This window comes from Brassica oleracea, chromosome C4, assembly GCF_000695525.1.
Source record: "Brassica oleracea var. oleracea cultivar TO1000 chromosome C4, BOL, whole genome shotgun sequence".
Lineage (NCBI taxonomy): Eukaryota > Viridiplantae > Streptophyta > Magnoliopsida > Brassicales > Brassicaceae > Brassica > Brassica oleracea.
Window position 1 is genome coordinate 52,875,530 of NC_027751.1, and position 25,374 is coordinate 52,900,903.

At 35.6% G+C, this 25,374-nt stretch overlaps 5 protein-coding genes across 5 annotated transcripts; 2 read left to right on the forward strand and 3 right to left on the reverse strand.

Moving 5' to 3' along the window:
* Nucleotides 1-2,049: 2,049 nt before the first annotated feature.
* LOC106339563 (Golgi SNAP receptor complex member 1-2-like) lies at nucleotides 2,050-4,262 on the reverse strand. Its single transcript, XM_013778396.1, has 6 exons — nucleotides 4,029-4,262; nucleotides 3,716-3,903; nucleotides 2,795-2,884; nucleotides 2,621-2,692; nucleotides 2,394-2,523; nucleotides 2,050-2,307 (listed from the first exon to the last, which is right to left on the reverse strand). Exons 1-6 carry the CDS (start codon nucleotides 4,159-4,161, stop codon nucleotides 2,210-2,212), a joined length of 711 nt encoding a protein of 236 aa, XP_013633850.1. The 5' UTR covers nucleotides 4,162-4,262; the 3' UTR covers nucleotides 2,050-2,209.
* Nucleotides 4,263-5,814: 1,552 nt separating this feature from the next.
* Nucleotides 5,815-7,924, reverse strand: LOC106340622 (probable pectinesterase/pectinesterase inhibitor 17). Its single transcript, XM_013779469.1, has 2 exons — nucleotides 7,047-7,924; nucleotides 5,815-6,515 (listed from the first exon to the last, which is right to left on the reverse strand). The coding sequence occupies exons 1-2, from the start codon at nucleotides 7,891-7,893 to the stop codon at nucleotides 5,830-5,832; spliced, it is 1,533 nt and encodes a 510-aa protein (XP_013634923.1). The 5' UTR covers nucleotides 7,894-7,924; the 3' UTR covers nucleotides 5,815-5,829.
* A 7,846-nt stretch (nucleotides 7,925-15,770) lies between these two features.
* On the forward strand, nucleotides 15,771-18,831 carry LOC106343064 (3-phosphoshikimate 1-carboxyvinyltransferase, chloroplastic). The gene is made up of 8 exons (XM_013782190.1): nucleotides 15,771-16,201; nucleotides 16,423-16,667; nucleotides 16,745-16,898; nucleotides 17,269-17,483; nucleotides 17,558-17,675; nucleotides 18,033-18,243; nucleotides 18,321-18,382; nucleotides 18,464-18,831. The coding sequence occupies exons 1-8, from the start codon at nucleotides 15,875-15,877 to the stop codon at nucleotides 18,680-18,682; spliced, it is 1,551 nt and encodes a 516-aa protein (XP_013637644.1). The 5' UTR covers nucleotides 15,771-15,874; the 3' UTR covers nucleotides 18,683-18,831.
* Nucleotides 18,832-19,716: 885 nt separating this feature from the next.
* On the reverse strand, nucleotides 19,717-20,858 carry LOC106339549 (40S ribosomal protein S13-2-like). The gene is made up of 5 exons (XM_013778379.1): nucleotides 20,777-20,858; nucleotides 20,629-20,701; nucleotides 20,305-20,443; nucleotides 20,031-20,217; nucleotides 19,717-19,940 (listed from the first exon to the last, which is right to left on the reverse strand). The coding sequence occupies exons 1-5, from the start codon at nucleotides 20,797-20,799 to the stop codon at nucleotides 19,907-19,909; spliced, it is 456 nt and encodes a 151-aa protein (XP_013633833.1). The 5' UTR covers nucleotides 20,800-20,858; the 3' UTR covers nucleotides 19,717-19,906.
* A 2,526-nt stretch (nucleotides 20,859-23,384) lies between these two features.
* Nucleotides 23,385-24,206, forward strand: LOC106339238. The gene has a single exon (XM_013778025.1). The coding sequence runs from the start codon at nucleotides 23,385-23,387 to the stop codon at nucleotides 24,204-24,206; it is 822 nt and encodes a 273-aa protein (XP_013633479.1).
* The last annotated feature ends 1,168 nt before the right edge of the window (nucleotides 24,207-25,374 follow it).

The window sequence follows — 25,374 nt, forward strand, 5'->3', positions numbered from 1 at the left end:
AAGATAACGATGTTTACATTTGAATGCCTCATGTTGCATCTTACTATATATTAATTATCAGATCGTGTAATCAAGATTGATGTATAAATGGCTAGTTCAATCTATTCGATATCTGTCATTGATCGGTATAAAATTATGCTGTCAAAAAGCTTGTTTTTCATTAGATGAAATGTGATAGGACTTAATAAAGAAAAGGTTAATCTTGTGCGTGCCCTTTTACTGCATCGAGTAAGAAATTTAAATTAAAGAAGAGTACGGAGTGGAGAGCTAGATAGAGAATAGGTAGTAGGGTCACAGGGTAGCTAGTGCCATATAGGCTAATAGGCATAGCATGTTTATGGACCGTCCAGGCTCCTCGGCTCCGACCCTATGGTCCGTCTCTTTGTCTTTATGTCGCAGGCTTCTCTCTGCCACGTGCACTCTTTTCTCCCCTCACAGTTCTTTCTTTAGGGCACAACAACATGCCAAACTGAGCAAATCTAAAGCCTTCTCTCTCTCTTTAATAGTATATCACTAATTGATAGATATAATAATGTTGTTAACACTTTAGTTATTACATAATCATTGAAGCATAAGTTTCCGAAAGGACCTAAACCATTTCTTGATGCTTAATTAGTCACATCAATCCATCCTATATTTTAGCGAAAATGCCTACATATGATCAGTCGACTAGAGGCGGCGAACATATACACAAACTACTATGCCTCTCTCTCTCTATTTTTTTTTAATGTTGGATAAACGATTATTTATGAATGCACCTCGTTAACCACTGGAGAATCTTATTAACATTTACTACTATCGTTTAACTAACACGACCACTAAGTTCTTTATTATTTTTCTTCTGTGTACTATATATACGTTTACATGTCTAAATGTTCGGTTAAGTCCATTAAAATCATATCTTTTAAAATCATATGTCATTTGCAAAACCGTGAAACGTAAATGCGAAATGTAAACGAAAAATGCACCACTATGGTTTTGCGTTTGCAGATGAATCTAAAAATAACAATTATAACAAGTAAATCAAAAGTTAGAATTACAATTAGCGCACATATCTTGTATGTAACAACAATTAAACATGTAAGAAGAACAGTTATATGATTTGATTTGTTCTTTTTAATCCCCTGATCCGTGAGTTATCGAATATAGGTGATGGGTACTATATACTATCGACACGACACCATCTTATCTTCACAAAGTTATAATGATTTTTTTTTCACTTTTAACCAAGAAGAGAAACCGAACCTCTTCTGATTCTTTTAAGTGTCTTATTGTCTTAAAGTTCGTAAGAAACGGTCTCCCATTGGGAAGCGTAGAACAAGCTTTTGTTTTAAAAAAGCTTCTGATTCCTAGTCCTACGTCCAGTAATAAAAAGCCAAAAGCTAAATTACAATCTCACTCATAAACAATATTCAGACCACAATTAGTATTAGTAAACGAAGCATGTGTGGGAGCAACTCTAGTTACTTTCCTCGTTTAACCTACCTATATATTGTCTACGAGACTACATCTACAACTATATATCGATTATATACTTGGATCGAATTAGAGATGTTACAATCCACTAACCCAATTTTGTCAAAATTACTTTTGATAGTTACATTTTTTTAAGGTACATATGGCCACTTTTTAGGGTTGAAAGCTAACCTAATCCGCAAGAAGTCGAGATGAGGGCTTTTGACAACCACAATATCTCTAAACCGGTATAAACCGATTGATGAAAACTTGTTGAAACTATATGTAGTACAGGGGAGCAAAATAAATACAAGGACTGGATCATGATCAGAGAAGTGTGTCCCCACCCATTAATAAAGAGAGAGCCCTTTAGATTTTATAACCTGAGCGGACGTAAATGTAATACGAAGTATCAATTTATGAGTTGGGTTACTTTTTTTCGTACTAGTGTGTTGTGGTCGAGAGGATACGTACTAACAAAAATATCTAACAAAAGAACAGAGCATAGTGTTTATTGGACCACATTGTCTGTAGTAGGGCCAAAAAAAAACAAGTACCTTACCTGACTGATGTCATAAGGATGTTGATCATTGATGTTGTGAAAAATGTGTGTTTGGAATTTTAAGATTTTTATGATTAAGAGTGTGACATTACTACAAACACAACTCAACAAAATGGCAAAATACAAAAATTAAACTTGGAAAATTCGGATAGAGGATCGTCTTAATGGGCTTGAGGCGTATGAACATACTGTTTATTTCGAGAGCCAGTAGATGATTATAAACAAGGTACAAGCAGCGATGACAGCGGAGAGGATAAGTGTGTCCCGAGAACGTCTTCTTCTAATTGAGCCTATAAATGGAGAAGACAAAAGTTGCTTAAGGATAATTTAACTATATTAGTTGAGAATATCATATAGAGAGGTTGAATAGAGATACCAAGTAAGCCACGAATCACTGGGAACTTGTCTCCGAGAATTTTCACTTTCCCTTGAACATCAGAAAACAGAGACCGTTGAGAGCCAAGAACTGCTCTTGTCGCTTGAGCTTGGCCAATGACTTCATCAATCTGCAGCCAAATTGATTCTGAGACGATTAGTATATTTTCCACAAACGAAAGAGCTGTTAACAGAGTATAACATTTAAGATTACAAAAAGTAACTTACATGGGATATACTTCCATGGATTGAAGCTCTCTCCCTTAACACTTGCACACCTGGTGACATACTACCAGAAGCCTGAAGAGGCGTCCCAATCAAAAGGTGACCATGGAAGAACGTGTTATTTCCTATCTTAAGAAGATTCATTCTCTAAACTAGGAGGCTACATGATTCTTATACCTTATATTCACTTATGTCATCCCTGACAGAACTCAAGAGCTCAGCATGTTCCCTCATCGAGCTTATGTTTCCTTTTATCCTCCGAAACTCCTATACAAAATACATTACAGGCGAGAAGAAAGGTCATATGATTCATATCACTGCAGACGCATAAGTATCACTAAACGAAACCCACACAATTGCAAAAGGTTATGCCTTTCACCACTTAAATCACGGATGCATGATATGAAAACAATGGGTTACAGTATCATGTTTCCCTATGTGGCACTATGTTTCACGCAACAACTTCGCAATATACTCCAAAGGTATTAATGGGATGTAAAAAAAAGATTAGAATGATCAATAAACTCCAAAGTTTGTTGTTTCCTTTTATCCTTCAAAACTCCTATAAAATTTACATTGGAAAGTACATTACAGGCGAGAAGATAGCTCCTATAACACGCATAACTTCAGATTACTACAGATGCATAAGCATCACTAAACGAAACCCACACTAGTGCAAAAGGATATTCATTTTTACCAACAAACGGGACTGCAAATAGCACTTAACCACGGATGCATGACACGAAAACAAAGTGTTAACAGTAATAATGTTTCCCTATGTGGCACTATGTTCTACACATCAACTTTGCAATATACTCCAAGTGGCATTGAGATTGGAATATGATCAAATTTACACACATAACTTCATATCACTGCATAAATATCACTAAACAAAACCCACACTAGTGCAAAAATCAAAAGGGGTATGCCTTTCAACAAAAAAATGAGACTAATGAAGCATCTAGTATACTTAATCACAGATGCATTATACTAAAACAATGTGTTACAGTATCATGCTTCCCCTGTGTGGCCCTATGTTCTACACATCAACTTTGCAATATACTCCAAGTCGCATTGAGATTAGAAAGCTTCCAAAACCTGAGTGTATTCATGAAGAATGTCTCTGTGCCTAGCAAGCTTCTGAGTAACAGAGGTTGTAGGTGCAGCAGAGGCAGCACATCTACTCATGGAATCATTAATATCCAACAGCTTCTCAAGCGAAGACTGAATCTCAATCTCCATCGACTTCCATGATCCTCCAGGTGATCCACCATCAACACCATAACCTACCAATGAAGCAAACTAGAATCATAACGTTAGGGATTACACTATACGATCCGTTCTACATCACACAGCCCACACGAGATATGACAAACACAAGCATTGTGAATCAGTGAAGAAGGTAACGTACCGCCTTGATTGAATCTGGCGCCGAGCTTGGCGTAAGAGGAGAGCTTGACGTCGAGATCGCCTTCGATTTTGCGAGCTTCTCTCCGGAGCTCCTCCCAGCCGGATTCCTGCAGATCCAGGCTCGATTCCGTCATCTCCGATCTTCGTCGGTTTCAGATCCGATCACCTTCTTCTTCTTCTTCTCTGTTGTTCTCAGATTAACTTAGTGAGACTCGGAGACTCTAACCGAGAGGGAAGGCTCCGGATACGAAGTTGGAGTATCTGGACCCGCTGAAATTACGAATTTACTATCCTAGTCGAATGATGCTGATATTGGGCTTGGGCTTTATTCTCTTTTGGTTTTTACTTGGGCTTTATTTCTCTTTCAGTCTTTAGTCTAGGAATAAAAACTGATGGTCAAATCAAATTCTTTTTTTCCAACCCAAAGTTATTTACTCAGAGCAACTCCGACGTTGGTTTCCGAAGAAGTTTTTAACCTAAAAATATAAAGATAAAATTATAAAGAAATTAAAGAAAAAGAGCAAAAGTTCTTAAAGTAGAAGAGTTTAGAGCATGTTTATTGCAGATCTCTTACATTGGGTCTCTTAACGTAATATAAAATACGGGTTCTTAGTTTTTAACTAAAAAAAATAAGAGACAGTCTCTTAAATAAAAGATATAAGAAACGTTTCTTAACTTTTTTACTTAAAAAATAAGAGAATGTATCTTATATTACGTTAAGAGACTCAATCTAAGAGACCTGCAATAAACATGCTCTTAGAATCGGTTGCATCATTAAAGCAACAAATGTCACTTTATTAATGTTTCAAGAGTTGTAATAATTAAAATATTAATTTATTTTTTTCTTTTGGAACTCCTCACCATATGTACCGATAATGATGCTCTTAGATCATTTGATTTTTTTTTTTTGTTAAAGTTATTGAGCACTTTTTTTTTTCTAATTTCCAATGTCAAGAGTAACAAAAGTCTTATCCCCTTTAAACCCCCAATTTATTGTAATCTTGGTACAAAATAACAAATGGATTTAAATTTTTACATGTATTGCTATGGACATGTAAAATAAGAATTTGCAGTTGTGTACATTGATTTTGACACACAGAGATTCATATAGATATGTTGTTGTCAGTCTTTTTCTCCGTGTTTTCCTTCAGGAGATTCATATACTCTTATATCTAATCGTTCTTTTTGGTGTTTAGATGGAGGAATGTCCACTAAAGACGGGCTATTGAAGCATGATTATTCCGAGATTTTTAGGATGAGGTTCTTAGCGGAAGTTAAGAAATTGTTTCTTAACTTTTAACTAAAAAAACTAAGAACCGGTTCTTAAAAAGTTAAGAAACAGTTTCTTAACTTCCGCTAAGAACCCCACTCTAAGAACTCCGGATTAATCATAATCCTATGGATCTATCCGGTACATAAAAACTAACCAGATGATGTGACTTTTTATTTTTAGTATTACACACATGGCTGGGCAGCAGTATTGTGAATCTCATACAATCACTAGGACATTCAGACACCAGAGTCTTGGTAAGTATATGTATAACTGATATATAGTGGATTTGAAGATCCCTTAATTTATAATCATGTAATTTACAATTTAGCAAAAAAAAAATAATCATGTAATAAATGTATTTTAGAAATACAAATACAATATAATTGAAGAAAAAACAAAATTATGGAACTACTATATAATTATACGGGAGTTTCCAATCTTACTAAACAATATTTATTCTCTGTAATAGACCAATCAATTGCGTTACAACTTGCATCATATAATATTTGAATTAATCAGATATATTTCTTTAGAGACCAGAAGTAAACGGCACATATGATGGAATCCAAGAGCTACCAGCAATGAAACTATCAACAGTAAACTGCAAAGCCTCAGTGGCAGAACCAATGACCCGGAATCCAGGCCATGTGACCCGACTTGAAGTCGAAGCACCCGGACCCGTATTCTGAAACTCACCGTAAAACAAAGTTGTCAAAGCGAAGTTACCGTTCCACTCAAGCCATCCACGTGGATCAATTAGACTATCAAGAGAAGTCTTCATAAACACCGTCCTAGAATATTGTCTCCATGGTCGACCCAAATAAGTTTTGGTGGATCCTAAAACGGGTCGGAGATCTGAAGCTGCGGTGACACGAGAGTTGTGAATAATAATACCAGTGTTTTGATCCGGATAGGATCTTCCTTGGGCAGTGATTGTGTTGGTGCGACCAGGTGGACGACGTGCAAAAATGTTGCAGTTTTGGAAAATAGCGGCTGCGTTTCCGAATATAAAATCTACTGTTCCGTAAACATCGCAGTCACTGTAAAATTGGCGGTTAGAGTGAACGTATAGTGTGTCTTGGTAACCTTCGAAACTGCATTGGTAGAAAACGGATAGATCCGATCCGGATCTTAGAGCTACTGCTTGTCCATTGTTCGCTCCCGCTGTGTTTCTAAACGTTATTCCACGTGCTATAAACCCGTCTCCGACAGCCGCTGAATTATCATTTAATTTGTTATACTATCATAACATATATGGCATGCTAGTAATTAAATTTAACAAACTAGAAGAAAAATGAAAAGGAAAAGACAAAATCATTTCACTTTATTTTTAGTTTAATCATCAAATCTGTGAAATGAAAAATTGTTTTCCATTTTTATTGAAATAATATAAAATAAATCAAGCATAAATGCAAAAGACAGTTATACAAATAAAATTTTCAATTCCTATAGATTATGTCATTTCGTGGATTATCTGTCAAAACATATAATTTGTTTATTTACTTCACGCTAATTCATGACATTGTAAATTATTGTGTAGTAATAATAGAGGATTACGTATGCTTTTGAATACCAAAGCAACGACAGCATCTAAAAGCTTGAATCTGTATAACATATAGGACGCGTATACTTGTTGTTCATGCACGTAACAATTGGCAAACTAAACAGTAAAGCCTATATATATATCTCATGAAAATAAATAAAATATTATTTATCTTTTTGTTTTTGTTTTGTAACCATACGTACCGACAGTAGCTGACTTAAACGTGGTCGATCCTCCTCCAACACTTCTGCTTCCGGTGATAATCGTTCTCCCTTTACCATCACCTCTCAACATGACATTATCTTTTTGTATCTCGAGATTCTCACTGTAAACGCCTTGCTTCACATATATCACGAACCTACCACTCCCCGAAGCAGCGTTGATCGCTTCTTTAATCGTCCTGAAATTACCAGACCCATCTTTAGCCACAACCACGTTATCTCTAGGTGTTGAGTTTTGCAAAAGCTTCCGGTCACCGGGTTTGACCCACGAAGGGAACCCGTCTTTCTCCGGTGGAGTGTAGTTGAAAGGAACTTTGTTAATGGCAAGTGTATTGCATATAAGATCTGAGACGTTGTTTGACATCAAAGGAAGGATAAAATCGGTAACACCTAGCTCTAAGAACCCAGCTTCACAAGTGTCGAGATTGGTTAGAGCCGTGCTGAGCCATGTTTGAGAGTCGGTTTTAGAGCACTTCGTGTCTGGGTCCATCGTCTTGTTGATTTTAGAGACGGTGAAGTCGTAGAGCTTGAGACAATCTTCCCATGCAGCTTTTTCACGTGTGTCGCGGCACTTTGGTCCTAGTGTGGATGCGTGGGATTTGGCGAGGATGGCTCGGTCTAGAGCTAGTTTCATTGAGATTTTGAGGAACTCGGACAAAGATTTTATTGGTTTTTGGTCGGAGTTGTGGGTTAAGAAATACTCGCATGGTTTGGGGTTTGGAGTTTTGCTGCACCACGCTTTCACGTGTTTTGAGTTATACCCGGAAACGGTCGATGCCAAGAATATGCATAGGAACACAAATGTCAGAAGATAACCTCGAAAAGCCATTATAAGGCCAAACGTTTTGAAAACCGTGAGGTTTGTGTTTGAAGGTATTGGAAGATGAGATTGGTTTCTTGAATTGATGTGTTTATATAGATGTGTTGGTGGCTTTATGCTTTTTATTTAACAAATAATGTAATTTCATATATTTTTGTACCAAGTACCAACCAATGGACTGGTAATAGTCATGCCGTCATATATTCTTTATGCTGAGATTTATCTATCTTGTTTGGGCTATAATTTTTGACGTGTATATAATAATAATATTTTTTGTTGATAAGTATATAATAAACTGTAATTTGAGTAGTTGACTAATTATTTAAAATTAATTTTAGTCGGAAAAAATTAACTAGTCACAATCGAATTTTTATACGTATCATTTTCAATGTGATGTAATATTTGAGTAGTTGACACAATCGAATGTATATGCATTCCGAATGGGAATTTCTTAACAAGTTATTATATTAAATGTAGAAAAATGGAAGAGAGAAAACGAAGAGAATTTGTTATATGAAAAACCATCTATCATTTGTTTAAAAATTATTGGTTTTATTTTTATAATTTAAAATTAAAATAAATTAAAAGAAATATTTTACTTATAAGATCAATTAAGAAATTCGTCCATTAAAATGCTCTAACAGATAAAAAAAAATTATATGCTGGCAGAGACAGTGTGTAATCGCCATTCTCAAACGCTAATCAACCGTGGACGCGCGTCAACTTCGAAGTTTCACTGCTTTCTTTCAACAAGTATACGACTCATTTAGCCAGCCATTTACACAATTCTTTTTAAACATCAAATAAATAAATATTTTTTTTTAAATAAATAAAATTGACCAAAAAAAACATCAAATCAAAATAATTTGTTTGTTTTAAGTATTTTAGAATATAACGGTGGATGACAACAAAATAAAGAAGAATATAACGGTGAAAAGAAAATGTATGAATTGTATTTTCTTGAAAAATCTGTTTAATCATATTACGTGTTTATGTTGTATCCTGGTAAGATATATACAATGGATCGGCAAACTTCTTGTATTTTGTGTGTACATAATCACTTAGTCAGATTCACCACAAGCAAGATTCATCATAAAGTTTCTCTAGTTAAATATTAATATTTTATTATGTTCATACTGATCAAAACTAAAAAGAAAACTTCTGGACCAGGATTGGTTCAACTTAGTTTGTAACGATCAAGCACGCAACAAGTCGACAACATATATGGTCACAGTTTCTGCTTCCCACGCTCATAAATTATGAAATTATTAGGTAGAAGTAGAACTAAACCACGAAATTTCTGGACTGGTGAAAATCTTACATATGTCAAACTAATTATATACTTAAGCTGCTAAGAAAAAAAATATATTGAGTAACGTAGTATATTTCTTTGTTGAAAATTAAAACAAATTGAGAGGACGTAGTACTCTAGCGATTGCAGGTCAGTTATCTAAAATTTGAAAGCAAAGTATATTAAAGGTTTTATTCCAATTTTATTTTTTTGGTAAACATGTTAAGATAGCTATCCAAAATATGATTATTAAGTGGTTGAATAATTGGTTTACATGCATGCAACGCACAGCTATATATGTTTCTCCTACTAAAAAAAATCTTCATACGTCAACATTCAAATGATGAAATGAATAAGAACTGAAAACTATCTATCGTAAGACAATCTGTGTATTTTTTAATTAGGTTTAGTGATCAAGACTTTGGACACAGTATGATGAAATTATGCGTAGCTAAGGCCTAAGCTAAGGTTTCCATATACATCATAGACTGTGGTCGGCTATAGCCTGCCAAAGAAGTAAGCGTCAACGTCTAAATAGAAAATATACATTTACAAAATCACTTGCACAAAACATAACTTTGCTTATATTCATTCCTTAATGCTCACTTAATTAGACTTTTATAAAATTCTGATTTGATATAAGAATCCAAAAACAGAATTGATTGCGCAAATTACATTTAAGGTTTACTTGCATTATTCAAATTACACTTTATATATAAAAAAAAATACACTCTTGAAACGTTGCCGATCAAAACAAGATTCTGCGTCCCACGTAACATTGACGGAAGAAACAAGTTACAAAAACTAGCAGAAAGTATAGAAACGTAGACATGTCTCAATCAATGGGTAGATTACCAACTTATCATCTGGTCGAAGTTGACTTTTAAGCACGACCCCAAAAAAGCTTTCCTTATTTTATTGGTCACTAACTTAATTTACATGTTTTTTTCTTCTTCATCTGACGATGAAATAACGATATGACTTTGACCTCTGGAGTTTGGACGTTAATTAGTCTTTTCACCAACTTTAGATTTCTTCTTCGGTTGACCAAAAAAAAAAAAGATTTCTTCTTCAAAATAATATAAAATACGATCAATATATGTAGAGGTAGTCACCAACTTGAGTACTTTCACAAAATATTCCTTTTACAAAACATTAAAACACACAATTTCGTTTTTGGCAACATTTCTCACCTCAACAGGGACACTTCTTTTCTTTCTACTAAATCCACAAGGGGCACATGAATATAGCACTCGGCACTCTCAAGTCTCACCTTCGTAATGACAATTTTTACGTAAATACAAAAGTGATAGGGTGGACAAAAACGATATAACCTGATTTTTTATTAAAATACATTTTTGATAAAAAATTAGTTTGTGACCAGCCATGTTCTTTTTGGGTGCAATTGTGCGAATGCAACTACCGTAATTACGTTAAATAATACGTATTATAAGCACTAATTAACACCTATCTGCAAATGCATACATATAGATATGTTGTCATGCTGCACTGCACTGCACATATATGTTATATATGTCATACATATTAAATTTATCGCACGCAAAAGAAAAGGAACAAAAAGCAGCTGTAGCTATAATAGACTGAAGATCGTTAGAACGACACTAGCTTAAATAGTATGAAAGAAGGCATAAACTAGCAAATACTATGAGATAATTTAAGATGGGTTATAATCGGAGATATAAGTGGCGAAGCCACTTTAAGCACTATGGGTGCAAGAGCACCCAGTATATTTTAGATATTTGATTTTTTACATATTACTTATAAGAAGGAAGTGGCTATTTGGTTAAGTTTGCACCCATAATTTCCTAGTAACCTATGTTCGATTCCCCTACGCTATTTTTATCAGTTATTGTGCATCCAGTTAAGAAAAAAACCTAGCTTAGCCCCTGGGAGATATCATGTGTCTTAACAAAAACCACACTAGCAAATAGTACGAAAGAAGGCATAAACAAGCTGCACGCATGAGAATACATGTACATTTTTTTGACCGATTGTTTTTAATTACTTGTAATAAATAGTCCACGTACATGGAAAGGGCAAAACAAACTTAAACCAATACCATCACCAAACAAAAAACGAAAAGCAGAAATTTAGAGGGAAACTGAGGAAAGGGCAGAGGCCTACAACACCTAAGCTACCACACTTTTAATTGGACCTGGGTTCGTAATCAAGAGTCTCTCTTGGATTGTTGATTAGTTTATTGCATATATATTTTGTGCTGTGTAGGCCACTAAAACAATATCCAATATCTATCAAGCGTTTAATTTGTGCCTGCTGAAAATGATAAACCTGACTGGGCTATTGATGTAAATGCCTATCACTTTGTTACTAGAAAGGTTGAACACGTTTAGCTAAGAATGGCTTATTACTAGAAAGATTGAAACAATTAAAATAACGGAAAGTTAAGAAAGAGAAAATTGAAAAGTTAATTATGCTCTTCCAATATTGACACACATATGTGTCATCTATTGGTTCTGTTTTATAAAGAAAAATGAAAAGTAAATACATTAGTATAATATTAATTGTTTATTCTTTTAGAATCCCTGACAGGAAAACTGAAAATTTCTTAATTAATTTTTAAAAATTTCCAGTACAACAAACATATGTGGCACCTATTTACTAGTTCTGTTTTATAAAGAAAAATGAAAAGTAAATATATTAGTATAATATCAATTGTTTTTTTCTTTTAGAATTCCTAACAGGTTTTTATTGTTGGGAATGCTTTTAGTGTTGACACTTGTACATGAGCTGAGCTGTTAATGTTATGCAAGGCCATCATTATCCCTAAGAAACCCATTGGATTTCTTAGTTCTTAAAAAAAAAAAAAAAAAAAAAAAAATTAAAAAGCAAACTAATCGCGGACTGCCACGTGTCAGTGGGACCCGTGAACAGTGTAAGAAACTCACTAAAATCGGTTCTTAATTAGTAGTTTTTGTAACCGATTCTTAAGGGTTTTGTGGGGGCCCACGCACTAAAAAACCCACTAAGGACCCCGGATAATCATGCTCTAAGGCCATTATAGAAGGGTTTTTAGGTGGTGGACCACATCTTTTTTATTAAAATCGGTGATAGAGGAGAGGAATTAAGGATCGACTTTGGTGAGATTTTTGAACTGTTTGCGGACCTCACTGACACGTGGTAGCCCGCGATTGTTTTTTTTTTAATTTTTTTTTTTTAAATCAGAGAAAACAAAAAAAAAAATTAAGAAACCCAAAATTCATACCTACCGATAATCATGACCTAAAAATTCAATTGTCTTCGGATGACTAAATAGTTCTAACTATACCCTGTTATATTCTACTAACAAATTTTCTTACATCCAGGGGACTCCACACGTGTCTATTGCTGAGATTATGATGCTGAAATGCTACAGTCTCTTATCAAGTTTGTCGCCGATCTTTTTTACCACCTTTGCTTTAGCTCCTTGTACCATTTCGAAACGCCTTTTGCTGAATCATCCGCTGAGATGAGTGGATTCAAAAGTATTCATAGAACATTTCTCATACAGAGATTACTTCGATTCTACATACTCTGAATCAATTTAATTAAACACATCCCCACCCAATTCAACTCCCCAATAATACGGAGATGTTCTACCTTGAAAAAGAATAACACTAAAAAAATCGAACATAATCTGGTGACTAGTGAAGAAGAAATATTTAATATCTCCGATACGAGGTGGAGCTGCTTAGAAATACAAGCAAAAGATAAAATACAACAATAATAATTGATAGAACGAAAAAGTAAAACCGATTCAGATATCGGAAAATAATACTAAGGTGATAATTGTTTTGCTAGTTTTTATATTATGGATTTTAGTTTCTAGTTTTTGGATTTTGGTTTGTTAGATTTTAGCTTTTGGTTTTTGACTTTGTAGTAGACTTTAGTTTTTTGAAAAACTTGATTGGTTGTTTTAGATTTTAATTTTAATTTTTGGTGTTTAAAATCAATAAAATGAAAATATTACTAATAGTAAAATATTTATTCTTAAAAAAATAAAAAATGAAATGCAATCATCAAAACTTTGTGATAAAAAAAAATGAAAAATAAAACTATGCTATCATCATCTAGTAAAATAAAACTATGCTATCATTAATACTAATAATAGTAATACTAGGTGGTTGCTAATAATGAAATGCTATCATCAAAACTTTGTGATAAAAAAATAAAAGATAAAACTATGCTATCATCACATATAACTGATCAACCCTATGTAAGATTTTACATATATGCTAATAATATTAATACTAGGTGTAAAAAAATAAAAAATGAAATGCTATCATCACCTAGTAAAAGTTTTATTCCCCGTAAGATTTTACATCTATACTATTATACATCAACCTTATGTAAAATCAATAATACTAGGTGGTTGTCTGCGAATATGAATATTGTATGAATATTTAATAATAACAAATGCTTGTGAAATTATATATGTAATTATCATATTAGTAATAACAAATGCTCGTGGATTTATATATGTTCTCCAACACATGTTATGTATCTTCTTTGGCCTCTTCATGCTTTTTCGTTATCATTGTGTTTTTTTTATTAATTTTTGCTAATTTTTTTCTTATTTTTTAGATAGTTTTTGAAAGATATTTATTTTTCTCTCTAAATAGTATCTTAAGGCATACTAGAGAGATTGTGAAACTTCGACAACACATAGATGGTTAGCGAAGCTTGTAAGTGAAATGGATTTTTCCAAGAATAGCTCTCACTCTAAAGACACTTCTTATTTTGAAGTTTATATGGTCACTCATGGCCTGTCTCTTGAGGTCACTCATGGTCTGTCTCTTGAAGTTTATATAAATAACACTGATGTTTTACCGAATACTATTATTATTATCAAATAAATATAAATTATGTTTACATATAAAATTTAAGAAAATCATAGAAAATATAAGTAAAAATTAATAGAAATATAAGCAAAAATTAACCAAAATATAAGTGAAATATTATTTTTGAAATGTGAGATTTTGTATTAAGAATTTATTTTAGTAAATTATGATTGGCTATGGTCAAAATGTTGGTGATAATATTAACAAATATTGCTATAGAATTATAACTTTATAAAATTATTGTTAATGATTATTAATGCAGTTGAATTAGTTACAAAAATTAATGTGATATTTTTATTATATATATTTATATATGATTACTAGAAAAAAATGTAAAAAAAAATGTTATTAAAAATTTGTTTAAGGCATCTAAGCATGTTAGACCGGCACTGATTATAGCCTTGCATCCTTTTTTTTCTTTTGCCCTTTTGCATCTCATTCCAGATCTTTGTCAACAATTTGAAAGGGGAGACTATTACTTTGGAAGTGCTATCTTCCAACACCACACAAAGGGTTAAAACAATGATTCAAGACAGAGAAAAAATTCCACAGTACCATCATTATAGGTTGATCTTTGAAGGAAAACAACTTGAAGATGGATGAACTGTTGTTGACTACAAGATTCAGAAGGAATGCACAATTCATCTGCTTCTCAGTCTCATTGGCGGTGTAAAAAACGAGAACCCTACCATTGAACTCAAGAAGGCAGAGATACTGTCATATGGGATTATGATAATCTGCTGAAGAAGCTATTAGTCGTATAAGCAAGGCCATAGAGCAAACGAGTACCTTGACAACCTTCAAACCGCCAAAATTCTATATCTTTGTTGGGAATCCGGAACACTTCAGAATCAAGCCAGCCCATAATACTTACTTTACCGACACGGCTGAAATTGTTTACCATAAAGTTTATGATTCAGATGCAAAGATTCCCTCCCGTCCAGGAACAAAATATCGTCAACTTCAGGTTATAGATGCCTCCATAGGTGACTGTCTGCTGAGCCTTTGTAAAAGAATGAGTCAGAGAGACTATGAAGAACGTCTTGTTTTAGTGTTGGGTGATAAAGGATATTACGGCCACATGGAGAATCTGAGAAGGAAGGGGATGAACATTGTATTTATTACGCCTGGTGTGCCTGATATAGACCTTTGTGCTGACCTTACAGGTTGCGATTCTACAAATTGCAGCCTGTCAGTCACTTTAACAACGGTTTTTAACCAAAAAACAAATTGGCGCTGCGTGTTAACGATGCTATTCACCAACAAAAAATTATTATACCTTTTTTTGCATATGTTATTATACCTTTAGGCAGGTTCTACAAAGTTTCCCTAGTTTTATGAGATTCACACTCGAGATTTAATGACATGGATGAGTTGCGAGCGTGTTTGCTTTATTTCATCAACTTGCTCGGTTCGGTTTGGTTCAATTATTTCGGTTTGTGCCGAACAACTGAGAAAACAAAACCGGAGTCAATTCGATTCGGTTAAGCACTTTGGAAGATATCCCTTTTTCATTAGTGGTTAATGGGTTTATTTTGTTAGAAGGCCCATTAAAATGACCCAAGATCTTAAAGGCTCTTTTCCAGTCTCACCTACCAAAACTATAAGAAAATCCACTTGCTGTCTGAAATAGCCGACGTGGATAAAGTACTTAAGACGTGGCACATTATTATTGGCTACTAGAAAAAAAACTCATACACCATCGTAGGAGTTGGGGTTGGTGAAGAATTTGATGGGTGCCTCTCCCCCCCCCACTCACCAAACTCATGTTCTTTGTAAAGCCGTCACTACAACAACAAAGGAGACGACAGTTCTATAGAAAAGCTTTCAAATTCAATCAATGGCGCAATCTAGCAGAATCTGCCATGGCGTGCAGAACCCATGTGTTATCATCTCCAATCTCTCCAAATCCAACCAAAACAAATCACCTTTCTCCGTCTCCTTGAAGACGCATCAGCCTCGAGCTTCTTCGTGGGGATTGAAGAAGAGTGGAACGATGCTAAACGGTTCTGTAATTCGCCCGGTTAAGGTAACAGCTTCTGTTTCCACGTCCGAGAAAGCTTCAGAGATTGTGCTTCAACCAATCAGAGAAATCTCGGGTCTCATTAAGCTACCCGGATCCAAATCTCTCTCCAATCGGATCCTCCTTCTTGCCGCTCTATCTGAGGTACATATACTTGCTTAGTGTTAGGCCTTTGCTGTGAGATTTTGGGAACTATAGACAATTTAGTAAGAATTTATATATAATTTTTTTAAAAAAAATCAGAAGCCTATATATATTTAAATTTTTCCAAAATTTTTGGAGGTTATAGGCTTATGTTACACCATTCTAGTCTGCATCTTTCGGTTTGAGACTGAAGAATTTTATTTTTTAAAAAATTATTATAGGGAACTACTGTAGTGGACAACTTGTTGAACAGTGATGACATCAGCTACATGCTCGATGCGTTGAAGAAGCTGGGTCTTAACGTGGAGCGTGACAGTGTAAACAACCGTGCGGTTGTTGAAGGATGCGGTGGAATATTCCCAGCTTCCTTAGATTCCAAGAGTGATATTGAGTTGTACCTTGGGAATGCAGGAACAGCCATGCGTCCACTCACCGCTGCAGTTACAGCTGCAGGTGGCAACGCAAGGTAAGGTTAATGAGTTTTTTGTTATTGTCAAGAAATTGATCTTGTGTTTGATGCTTTTAGTTTGGTTTGTTTTCTAGTTATGTGCTTGATGGGGTGCCTAGAATGAGGGAAAGACCTATAGGAGATTTGGTTGTTGGTCTTAAGCAGCTTGGTGCTGATGTTGAGTGTACTCTTGGCACTGACTGTCCTCCTGTTCGTGTCAATGCTAATGGTGGCCTTCCCGGTGGAAAGGTGATCTTGACAATTTACTCTATGAATTGTTTGCAGCAGTCTTTGTTCATCACAGCCTTTGCTTCACATTATTTCATCTTTTAGTTTGTTGTTATATTACTTGATGGATCTTTAAAAAGGAATTGGGTCTGGTGTGAAAGTGATTAGCAATCTTTCTCGATTCCTTGCAGGGCCGTGGGCATTACTAAGTGAAACATTAGCCTATTAACCCCCAAAATTTTTGAAAAAAATTTAGTATATGGCCCCAAAATAGTTTTTAAAAAAATTAGAAAAACTTTTAATAAATCGTCTACAGTCCCCAAAATCTTAGAGCCGGCCCTGCTTGTATGGTTTCTCGATTGATATATTAGACTATGTTTTGAATTTTCAGGTGAAGCTTTCTGGATCGATCAGTAGTCAATACTTGACTGCCCTCCTCATGGCAGCTCCTTTAGCTCTTGGAGACGTGGAGATTGAGATCATTGATAAACTAATTTCTGTTCCGTACGTTGAAATGACATTGAAGTTGATGGAACGTTTTGGTGTTAGTGCCGAGCATAGTGATAGCTGGGATCGTTTCTTTGTCAAGGGCGGTCAGAAATACAAGTAATGAGTTCTTTTAACTTAAGAATTAGATTGAAGAAGAATGACTGATTAACCAAATGGCAAAATTGATTCAGGTCGCCTGGTAATGCTTACGTTGAAGGTGATGCCTCTAGTGCTAGCTACTTCTTGGCTGGTGCTGCCATTACCGGTGAAACTGTCACTGTTGAAGGTTGTGGAACAACTAGCCTCCAGGTAGTTTATCCACTCTGAATCATCAAATATTATACTCCCTCCGTTTTATGTTAAGTATCATTAGCTTTTAAATTTTGTTTCATTAAAAGTGTCATTTTACATTTTCAATGCATATATTAAATAAATTTTCCAGTTTTTACTAATTCATTAATTAGCAAAATCAAACAAAAATTATATTAAATAATGTAAAATTCGTAATTTGTGTGCAAATACCTTAAACCTTATGAAACGGAAACCTTATGAAACAGAGGGAGTACTAATTTTATAATAAAATTTGATTAGTTCAAAGTTGTGTATAACATGTTTTGTAAGAATCTAAGCTCATTCTCTTTTTATTTTTTGTGATGAATCCCAAAGGGAGATGTGAAATTCGCAGAGGTTCTTGAGAAAATGGGATGTAAAGTGTCATGGACAGAGAACAGTGTGACTGTGACTGGACCATCAAGAGATGCTTTTGGAATGAGGCACTTGCGTGCTGTTGATGTCAACATGAACAAAATGCCTGATGTAGCCATGACTCTAGCCGTTGTTGCTCTCTTTGCCGACGGTCCAACCACCATCAGAGATGGTAAAGCAAAACCCTCTCTTTGAATCAGCGTGTTTTAAAAGATTCATGGTTGCTTAAACTCTATTTGGTCAATGTAGTGGCTAGCTGGAGAGTTAAGGAGACAGAGAGGATGATTGCCATTTGCACAGAGCTTAGAAAGGTAAGTTTCCTATTCTCTCGTGCTCTCATTCGAAGTTAATCGTTGCATAACTTTTTGCGGTTTTTTTTTTTTTGCGTTCAGCTTGGAGCTACAGTGGAAGAGGGTTCAGATTATTGTGTGATAACTCCACCAGCAAAGGTGAAACCGGCGGAGATTGATACGTATGATGATCATAGAATGGCGATGGCGTTCTCGCTTGCAGCTTGTGCTGATGTTCCAGTCACCATCAAGGATCCTGGCTGCACCAGAAAGACTTTCCCTGACTACTTCCAAGTCCTTGAAAGTATCACAAAGCACTAAAAGACCCTTTCCTTTGATCCTACTGTGAGAATCTGTTTCTTACCTCTGTGTGTTGCCACTTGTAACAACATTATTAAAAAAAAACAAAGAGTGTTTGCTTGTACTGAAACCGAGTGAGATGCAATCGTTAAATCAGTTTCGGGCCTTAATTAAGAGCTTTTTGTCGTATTGTGATTTTTAGAAGTGTCCCAAAACGAAACCAAAATTGCTCTAAACTCTTAACTAAACCAACCAAGCCATACTTACTAACCCCCAGCCCTTTTTTAGTGAGCTAAACTCTGAACTGGCCTGTCTTTGTAGTTTAAACCCAACCTTGACATGTGAGGATGGAACTTTACTGTCTTACCTCTAATTTTTTTACCTTGAGAATTTTAACTGCAATGATCGGACCGATACCAACGAGCTATAATCTCGATATGTGGGCTCAAATTGGGCTTTTATGGGAAGAGGATATATATTGAAGTTATAGTCTCTAATAGCAATTACAAATTAAACAATCAAAACAGAGGATTGAGACGACGCGAGAAAAGAAAAGAAGAAGCACTTTAGTACTAGAACTCAAATTCAATAATTTGCTATGGTGGCTCAAACATTACACTTTTGATCTTTCTATATAGATGGAGTTGCGTTACATTTCAGACAATAAGGTAGTTCTGACTGAAGGCATTGATGGTGTAGTGCCTGTTAATTACTTCCACAAAATTGAGTCTTGGCCTAGTAGGCAACAAATACCTTTCTGACTTTTGCATACGTATGTATTTTTGCAACGTTTTGGTTAATGAAATCAAATATTTGTTCAGTATTACAACTAGTTTACAACTATTATAATTTATAATCATTGTTTGATAATGTTTCATTTCAATTCCACGTATGTAACTTGAAATGGTAAATTAGATTAAACACTGCAATGTTTCATTTGAACAAATACCTTTCTGATTTTTGTTTAGGTGTTCTGCAAGGTTTTGGTAACATTTTAACCTTGATTTTGATAACGCCATGATTTCAATAACGGGTGGTAGCACTTTGACCGGTAATAGTGTGAACAGAGACAAGCATTAAGCAATTCCGACAACAGATTTAAACACATTGGTTCCTTGAAATCATCAAAACATCATTCTCACTTGACAAAACAAAACAAAAAGTACTGCGAAACATAGAAACTAAGTTCAGAGATAAGACAGCAAAAAAAAGAAACAGTAGTGATCTTGAGGCATGAACATGCTCTTAAGCCACAAGAGTAGAAGCAGTAGTAGACTCGCTGCAAAAAGAAAAGCACATATCACAAACACATATCAGAATCTTTACTCAACAAAATATAAGAAAGAACAACAAAACAGCGTGCACTTACTACTTCCAGACTGGAGGAAGCTTCTTGGTCTTCTTGTAGTAACGGGCAAGACGGTGGATCCTGCTCTCGACAAGAATCAACCTAAACTTGGAATCTTTGTCCTTCCTGTTCCTCTCCAAGTGCTTGCGGATAGCAACTGCCTTCTTGATCAAGTGGTACAGATCCTCAGGAATCTCAGGTGCAAGACCTTTTTCACCAACAAAAGAATAATGAAAATTATAAATTTCTCTCAGGAAAATAGATAAGAGATGTGATAAAGGGTTAAGACACAAACCGTGAGCTTTGAGAATACGCAAGATCTTGTTTCCGGTAACACTCTTCACCTGAGGGATACCGTGAGAGTCACGAAGAATCACACCAATCTGAGACGGTGTCAAACCCTTCTTCGCAAACTTGCAGATCGACTCATCAACCTGTTTAATAATACAGCCCATTTAATGATCAGATCAAATTAAAATACTTTTCAGACAGTGAAACAAAACCAAAGTTATTTGTCTTAATACTAAGAGTAAGCTAAGTGAATCAACTAAGAAACCAAACGACAACAATCGAAGCTAATGTCTCAACAAAGAATCAAAAGTCTTAGGATTTTTCTTACATCGAGGGCCGTGGTCTTGAGCCATGTCGGAGGTGAACGCTTGTACGGCAACGCAGATGCAGAGATACCCTTTCTGCATAATACAAAATGAGATTAAGAGAAAAAAAAAGTAAGGCTTGACAAGTAGATAAAGAAGAAGCTGACGAACCCTCTCGAATGCATACGCCCCATCTTGAAAAATTAGGGTTTCCTTTCACTGTCTCGATGAGATGAGTTCCTGCTGCGTTGCGAGTCAAGAGAAGAAGATATATAAAACCCTAGTTTCAGCGTTTTGTTTTTGGGCTTTTGGCCTTGTTTGTTAGAAAAGGCCCATTAATAAACTAAAGGCCTTTTATCTTTCTGTTTTCTTTTAACTAAAGGCCCACCATCACACTAATAGATTCACTAAGGCGGTTTTAAGATAGAAGAATCCAAAGCCCAGTGCAATGAGAGCGTGATCTTTTTCTTTGCAAGTTTTGTCTGAAAAGTGTGATCATGCATATGCTTAAAGTTGGATTTGGTCTTTTAAGTTGCAATTATCAATGCTTTTAACTGCATTATTTGTCTTTGATTGTATCATAATGTCAGGAATTGATAAAAATAAAGAGCATATTGAGAAATTAAAGGTTTAGATAAACGCAAGAATATGTAAGAGGGAGAATCGTGAAAGCAAAAGAGAAAACTTGTATTGCCGATGAGATTATTGTTAGTTAACTAAAGTGCACATTTGTCTTAGTCACGTGAATTCCTGTAGTTGGTTTAATGATATAGATAATATTATTAACTAAATAGTGTCTGCTTGTGAAAACTTTATACTTTAATCTTGTCTTCGACTTGCTTGGTTTGTTGTGGTCTCCAATAAAACTTGGTTTCTGTGATGCAAACATATCATTATAATATTTCATTTTACCTATTCCTAATCAATATAAATATTAAAACATTATTTTCTTATGTTTTTTTTTTGGTCAAAAAAAAACATTATTTTCTTATGTATAATTTGATATAACTTGTTGATTATAAACAATGCTTTCAGATTTAACTATCGAATATATGTGACTAAATCTATAATGAACTCTCGCAAAGTATATGCATGTATATACTTCGTTTCCAACAAAAATACTAAACCATGCTTAGACTGTTTTCGATTATTTTACAAAACTTTTGTTATATTTTAAAAGTATACTACTATATGGTATTTGGGTAGAACGATTTTGGTTTCAAATTGTTGACAGTTTCTAAAGACATCAAAAGCGGAAATAAGGTGTTCTATGGCAGTTAAAACAGATATGTCAAAAGCCTATGACAGGATCGAATGGCAGTTCATCTCAGATGTCCTATACCGGTTTGGTTTCCATGCAATTTGGATAAATTGGATCATGCAATGCATCACTACAGTCTCCTACTCCTATCTTATAAACGAGACAGTGTATGGAAATGTTTTACCTCTCCGAGGAATCAGGCAAGGCGACCTACTGTCTCCTTATGTGTTTATCCTCTGCGGTGAAGTTCTCTCAGGGCTGTGTAGAGAGGCTGGGAGGAAAGGCCTACTTCAGGGTATAAGAGTGGCACGAGGTTGTCCAAGAATAAATCATCTGCTCTTCGCAGATGATACGATGTTCTTCTGTCTTGCGTCTCAATCAAATTGCGAAGCACTCCAAGCGGTACTCACAGACTATGGAAAAAGCTCTGGATAGAGGATCAATAAGAACAAGTCGTCTATCACCTTCTCAAGAAAAACTCCCCCTGCAATCAAAGAGAATGCCAAATCAGTATTGGGAATCACAAAGGAAAGGGGCTTAGGCAAGTACCTTGGCCTTCCAGAGCACTTTGGGAGAAGAAAAAGAGATTTGTTTACCTCTATCGTGGATAGAATCCGACAGAAAGCAGTAAGCTTGTCTGCAAGGAGGTTATCAAAAGCCGGAAAGCTCACAATGCTTAAGGTCGTCCTCAGCGCAATACCTACGTATTCCATGTCGTGTTTTCAGCTACCGGTGAGCCTCTGCAAAAGAATCCAGTCAGTACTAACCAGATTCTGGTGGGATGAGACTGAAGGCAAAAAGAAAATATGCTGGGTTGCTTGGGACCAACTAACGAAGCCTAAAGCTCTGGGGGGTTTGGGGCTCAGAGATATCCAACGTTTCAATCAAGCTCTATTAGCAAAGCTAGCCTGGCGTATTATTACAGCACCAGAGAGTCTCTTTTCACGTATTCTCATGGGAAAATATTGCCACAACAAGAGTTTCCTAGAGATAGCACCCTCGCAGAGCTGTTCCCATGGATAGAAGAGTATACTCCATGGGCGAGACCTTTTGAAAGAAAACCTAGGGAAATCTATAGGAAATGGACAAACGACCAAGATTTGGAAGGATTCTTGGATCTCATTGGATAAGATCCTAAAACCTATGGGACCTATCAAGGAATCAGCCCTAGACCTAACGGTGGCAGATCTACCAACTTTCGAACTCAAATGGAACAAGCAGAGAATCGAGGAGCTCTTACCAGACCTCGCCGAGCAGATACAATGTTTAAAGCCAAGCTCAACGGGGGCGGAAGACTCCTTTATCTGGCACCAGATAGCTTCGGGCATTTACTCCACCAAATCAGGTTACTTTGCTGTAACTTCTCACAACCATCATACACAGCTAACAAGAGCAGAAGGATAATTTAGCTGGATCAGAGACATTTGGGCAGGCAAATTCTCACCTAAGATGAAAACGTTCCTCTGGTCCATCATCCATAAAGCTATCTCTCTAGGCTCAAATCTGTAAAGAAGAGGTATGACATCAGCAACGCCTTGTGTTAGATGCCAAGATACAGAGAATGAGATGCATTGTTTCTTCAACTGCCAGTACGCAAAGAATGTTTGGGATCTTATCCCCCTTAGCAAAGCAGTTCACCTAGCTGCGGGGATGATTTTCCCAGAGGTAATAGTCAAATTTAGGAGAGTTATCTGTCTGCCTCCCTCAGGAATCTCTCTTAACATCCTCCCCTGGGTCTTGTGGGCCATCTGGACGGCGAGAAACACCCTCATCTTCGAAGGACGATACCAATCTCCTGAAGAAACAGCACTGAAAGGGATTAAGTTAGCAAGAGAATGGACCAATTCACAAAATCAATCCTCTGGAAAAAAGGACCTACCTCAGAGTCAGCAATTCCAATCGCGAGCACCCCCACAGATTAATCTCGATAACGACCAAGTGACATGCAAGACAGACGCGGCGTGGCACAAGGAAAAGCTCGTAGCAGGACTAGGGTGGGTGTTCTCGGGTCCGAGACTCGAATCTCCCATCAAAGGATCGATGTGTGAAGCTTCGATAGGCTCCCCTCTAGTTGCAGAGGCTTCTGCAGTCAGATCAGCTATGTGTATGGCGATCAATTTGGAGTTCAGCTCTCTTGAGGTGCTCTCCGACAACTTAACGCTCATCCGAGCAATCTCCGGCATCACTCAGGCTAAGAAAATCATCGGTATTGTGAAAGACATCCGATCGATATCTACTGAGTTTGCATCAATCTCTTTTGCGCATATCTCTCGTTCTCTGAATGTGGAAGCGGATAATCTCGCAAAAGAATCTCTGCGTTTTTCATATCTTCTGTATTGAACCCTTAAGCTTGGACCTTATTTGGCCCATCCCCCTACCTATTATTATTAATGAAGTTTTCAGTAACAAAAAAAAAAAAAGGTAGAACGATTTTGATCTATCATTACGAATCAAACTGAGGGACGATCTGACGAACTGCACATAGACGGCATACCATGGTCAACTATATTAAATACTACCAAAGCTGAAAAATTTAAATCATTTACACGATAATCAAATATCAAATCAACTATGTGAACAAAAATAAATATCTTCCACGACTGAGAATTTCAATCTTGATTTTTGTTTGATATAACTACTGTTTGAATGTTACTATCTTAATTAATACAAAACCTTATGTAAGAAATAAACTTTCTTTCTTCTTCACATATAAAATACTTACAAAATGTAATCATTAGCTTACATACTGTTTGTGCTCGATCATGGACACCACTTAGATTTGCTTCCCGTGTTAGGTGAAACCAAAGAAATAATCAAATCTTACCTTTTTATATTTGAATTTTCTGAAATTTGAAATGTGAAATTTTTAGGTTACGTATGCAACTTTTGTAAGTGGAGATATTTATGATTAGGAGTATGATGTATCTGACCAAAAGAGAGTTCTTGTTTGCTGTGGTTACATATATTGCTTAACGAGTTAACGCATATGTGAAATGGCGACTTGAAATACGTGACAAAGCTACAAACAAACAAAAAAAAAACTATAAAGCAGTGCATTTAAAAATGTCGACATGCATTTTATAACATCTGGTAATTAATTGGCACGCGTATGTAGCATTGGACCAATTTTAGATATAATAAAATCGAAGGAAAACATCGAAACACATGAGTTTCAGTTTTCAACGTCTGAGTTAACGAAACGAAGAAACGTATATTTATAAATTTCTTTTAATTATTATTCCACTACATTTGGACACGATATGTAACAAAACAAAATATATAGATCTGCTCAAAAACAAAACAAGGATGATAATCAGTTGAATCCGGTGCCTACCAAGTACCAACATATACAACTATAATGATTATTATAAGTTTTTGTTGTAACAATCGTATGAACTATGAAACATCGCCTCCATACAAAATGGGACAGGCTGGGTCTGCTAACGTGTGAGGCCTTTCTCTTAGAGACGAAGACGATTCAAATACTGTATAAGGAGTGACTTTGATG